Consider the following 4399-nt stretch of genomic DNA (forward strand, 5'->3'; position numbering starts at 1 on the left):
ATGCACAGACCCTATGAAGATAGAACAACAAACGTGTGTGTGTGTGTGTGTGTGTGTGTGTGTGTGTGTGGGTGTGTGTGTGTGTGTGTGTGTGTGTGCGTGCGTGCGTCCGTGCGTGCGTGCGTGCGTGCGCGGGAGGTGTGGAGCGGAGCCCGTGAGCAGAGTGCAGTGTTAGGAGAGATAGAGACTGTTGTGTCGGCGGGCGACTGTTATGGTTGATACTGCTGGATTCATTTTTTTATTGAACATGATGGAAACTTTTTGTTTCAGCGGGCAACCACTCCCCCTCCCCCTCGAACGATTGGTCGCACCAGTGCGACCGAACATTTTTTTTTAGTCACACTATTAGGAAATTAGGTCACATTTGCGACCAAATTGGTTGCACTCTAGAGCCCTGCAACTGTGCAAGTTCTCCCACTTAAAAAGATGGGAAAGGCCTGTAAATGACATCATAGTTAGGCCCCAACTATCAGAGACAAAATGAGAAAACATATCTAGAAAATCACATTGTCTGATTTTTTTAGAATTTATTTGCAAAATATGGTGGAAAATAAGTATTTGGTCACCTACAAACAAGCAAGATTTCTGGCTGTCACAGACCTGTAACTTCTTTTTTAAGAGGCTCCTCTTTCCCCCACTCATTACCTGTATTAATGGCACCTGTTTGAAGTCGTTAACAGTATAAAAGACACCTGCCCACAACCTCAAACAATCACACTCSAAACTCCACTCTGATGAAGACCAAAGAGCTGTGTAAGGACACCAGAAWCAAAACTGTAGACCTGCACCATGCTGGTAAGACTGAATCTGCAATAGGCAAGCAGCTTGATGTGAAGARATCGACTGTGGGAGTAACAATTAGAGAATGGAAGACCTACAAGACCACTGATAATCTCCCTTGATCAGGGTCTCCACGGAAGATCTCTCCCGTCAAAATGAGGGGTCAAAATGATCACAAGAACGGTGAGCAAAGATCCCAGAACCACACGGGGACCTAGTGAACAACCTGCAGAAGGCTGGGACTAACATAACAAAGGCTATGGTCAGTAACACACTACGCTGCCAGAGACTCAGATCYTGCAGTGCCAGACGTGTCCCGCTGCTCAAGCCAGTACATATCTGGGCCCATCTGAAGTTTGCTAGAGAGCATTTGGATGTTCCAGAAGAGTATTAGGAGAATGTCATATGGTCAGATGAAGCCAAAGTAGAACTGTTTGGTAAAAACACAACTCGTCGTGTTTGGAGGTGAGTGAATGCTGAGTTGCATCAAAAGAACACCATACCTGCTGTGAAGCATGGGGGTGGCAAATCATGTTTTGGGGCTGCTTCTCTGCAAAGGGACCAGGACGACTGGTCCGTGTAMATGAAAGAATGAATGGGGCCATGTATTGTGAAATTTTGAATGCAAACCTCCTTCCATCAGCAAGGGCATTGAAAATGAAATGTGGCTGTGTCTTTCAGCATGACAATGATCCCAAGCACACTGCCAGGGCAACAAAGCAGTGGCTTCATAAGAAACATTTCAAGGTCTTGGATTGGCCTGGCCRGTCTCCAGATCTCACCCCCTTGAAAACCTTTGGAGGGAGTTGAAAGTCCATGTTGCCCAGAGACAGCCCCAAAACATCACTGCTCTAGAGGAGATCTGTGTGCAGGAATGGGCCAACATACCAGCAACAGTGTGTGCCAACCTTGTGAAGACTTACAGGAAACGTTTGACCTCTGTCATTTCCAACAAAGCATATATAATAAAGTATTGGCATTAATGTCCTTGTCACGTTAGACAGCTTATGATAACTTATGAAACATTTTTTATGTCTAATTTGCTAATAAAAGTTATATATTTGATCAGTTTGTTCAAATTACATTATGCACATGCCTGATAAAAGCTTACAGTTGATTTTTTTCAATTCCATCTTCAAGTTGGTATAAGTTGTCTAGTGTGACAGAGCCTTAGCTTTTGTTATTGACCAAATACTTATTTTTCACCATAATTGGCAAAAAAATTTAAAAAAACCAATGTGATTTTTTAAAAATATTTTCTCATTTTGTCTCTCATAGTTGAGGTCTAACTATGATGTCAATTGCAGGCCTCTCTCATCTTTTTAAATGAGAGAACTTGAACATTTGGTGGCTGACTAAATAATTTCCCTCAAAGAGACAGACAGACACACACACAAACATAAACACATCTTTTTGCCTTTATTGACAGGCAACACAAGGCAGAGTCATCCTTATTTCTACCATTTAACAGGAACCAGTGCTATGCTGTAGTTATATTACCTAAAGAAGGAAACAACCTACATGTTAAAAGTATTGGAGTGTTTTGTTGCAGTTTGCATCTCAGAAACATTTGGACCGAGATGCATGTATGTGATGACACATGCTCGCTCCAGAACACACACATACACAAATAAACACTAAGCTCCAGTCTTGTTTAATGCAGGGATAAACATGGATTGATTTGTGTGAATAGCTGCCAAGTGGACACAGTGGAGGACTGTACGTGGATCTCTCAGCTTTAGTTGAGCTTTAGCGTCTGTGTCTCCTAATAAAAGGCAGACTGCAAAGCAGTATCACAACAGTTTTAGAAATAACACTCCCACATTTAGTCTCTACACCCCCCCCCCCCAAAAACAGGAGACAATTCAGTTGGGCAGCCCATATTCCGCAGTCTCTGTGCAAGGGGCAGGGTACATCCTGAACAAGTCACAAGTTCATCACAGGGCCACGTAGAGACAACTGACACCTAGGGACAATTAAAAGTTGCCATTTAACCTAACAGTCTCTATGTCTCTCCTATGTTTTTGGTCTGTGGGGGGAAACAGGAATATCCAGAGAAAACCCACATCTTCACACTCTACCCATAAAGGCCCTGGCCAGAATTCGATCCAATAACCTTCTTGCTGAGAGGCAACAACTCTACCAACTGAGCCATCGTGCCACCAGTTTCCTCCCACAGACCAAAAACATGCGGTTCCTTTCAGATCCAGACCTCCCTTGCAACAGAGATTTGTGATGGGATTTGCAAGGCTGAACAAAAGTTAATAAATAAAAATTGTATTGTTTTTGTGTGTGTTTTTGTTTGTTATCAAAATAGGACATTACTGCCCCGAAAGTAACCGCTGAACACGACACATGAAGACATGCTACTTTCATCTTTTCCAAACATCTGTTTATTTCAGCTGCAATTTTTTATTGTATAAGCAGTTTCCAGCAAATTTAAAAATAAGGGGCCGGAATTGAATTAGTAGGTTTGATTGAAATACTCAATTTGCCTCTTCTTGTTTGTCTCATACCCCACCCCACCCCCTTCACACACACACACACACCACCATCCCCTTTGGTTTCAGCATCCTGGGGATGCATCTGTTTGGTTGTAAGTTTGGCTCAGAACGAGATGGAGACACCCTGCCAGACAGAAAAAACTTTGACTCTCTCCTGTGGGCCATAGTGACTGTGTTTCAGGTAGGCATGAATCTTTTATTTTTTCCCTACTGCTGTTTCTGTTAAATGCTTAGTTTAAACCACAGATATTTACATTGCAATGTTATGGAACAAAATATAAATGCATATGATATGAATGTAAATTTCTGCACATTTATTCACAATTTCATCCCTGAACATAATTTGTATTCAGCTTTTACAAGTTGAACAGTCTTTAGAATGCTATTCTAACTGTGCTGTGCTAACTTGTTTATCAAATTATTTTTTATGTATAAAGTGCATTTTTTCTATGCACTCATCCTTTCAAACCAGCCTTTTTATAAATCTTGTCCTTTTTTGAAAATTGTTTTATCAAGTTGTTGTTTTTTTCTGTCAAAAATACATTCAGGATAATGGTGTTCCCTTTTGTCACTCAACCATCAATACAGGCCTTTCACTACTGTATTCTGATGGGACTGAGCCACTGATGGAACATAAWATCATAAAAAAATGCAGGGTCTAATAACATGTTTGGCTTGTTAGCATTCTGCCTGATTGAAAAGGACTCATTCAGCACCAAAATCGTTTTTTTAACAAAAATAGAATTTGTTTGTGTGGTCATTATTCTGATGCCCACGATGTAGATCCTGCTGGCAGTCAGAATTTAGCCTAACTCCCTAATCTCTAGTCTAACGGTATTGGGAGTCTAACTCCCAATCCGTAAAACATGTCATGTTTTACAGATTGTCCATAATTTATATGGATTTTCCAGCATTTTGCAGGTATATGGATGTATAATTTACATAGGATTTTTTCAAGTTTTATGGATTTTTTCAAAACCTCAGCTTCAAATTTATTTAACATGTCAAAGCCTATAGGACGTAAAAAAAAAACAATAAAGAACATCAAATAACCAACTTCCAACCTGTTCTGCCTCTAGAAATAACCCCCCCCCCACACACACACACACACACAC

At 40.9% G+C, this 4399-nt stretch overlaps 1 protein-coding gene across 1 annotated transcript in view; it reads left to right on the forward strand.

Annotated features, from left to right (window-relative positions):
* Positions 1 to 3465, forward strand: part of LOC106532895 (voltage-dependent T-type calcium channel subunit alpha-1G) — a gene marked incomplete at both ends in the record, with an annotated part of 8877 nt that extends 5412 nt beyond the window's left edge. The window contains 1 exon segment of the mRNA XM_014029064.1: positions 3351 to 3465. Coding sequence (XP_013884518.1) covers positions 3351 to 3465 — 115 coding nt within the window.
* Between the last annotated feature and the right edge of the window lie 934 nt (positions 3466 to 4399).

The sequence above is a fragment of the Austrofundulus limnaeus genome, unplaced genomic scaffold (genome assembly GCF_001266775.1).
Source record: "Austrofundulus limnaeus strain Quisiro unplaced genomic scaffold, Austrofundulus_limnaeus-1.0 Scaffold847, whole genome shotgun sequence".
Lineage (NCBI taxonomy): Eukaryota > Metazoa > Chordata > Actinopteri > Cyprinodontiformes > Rivulidae > Austrofundulus > Austrofundulus limnaeus.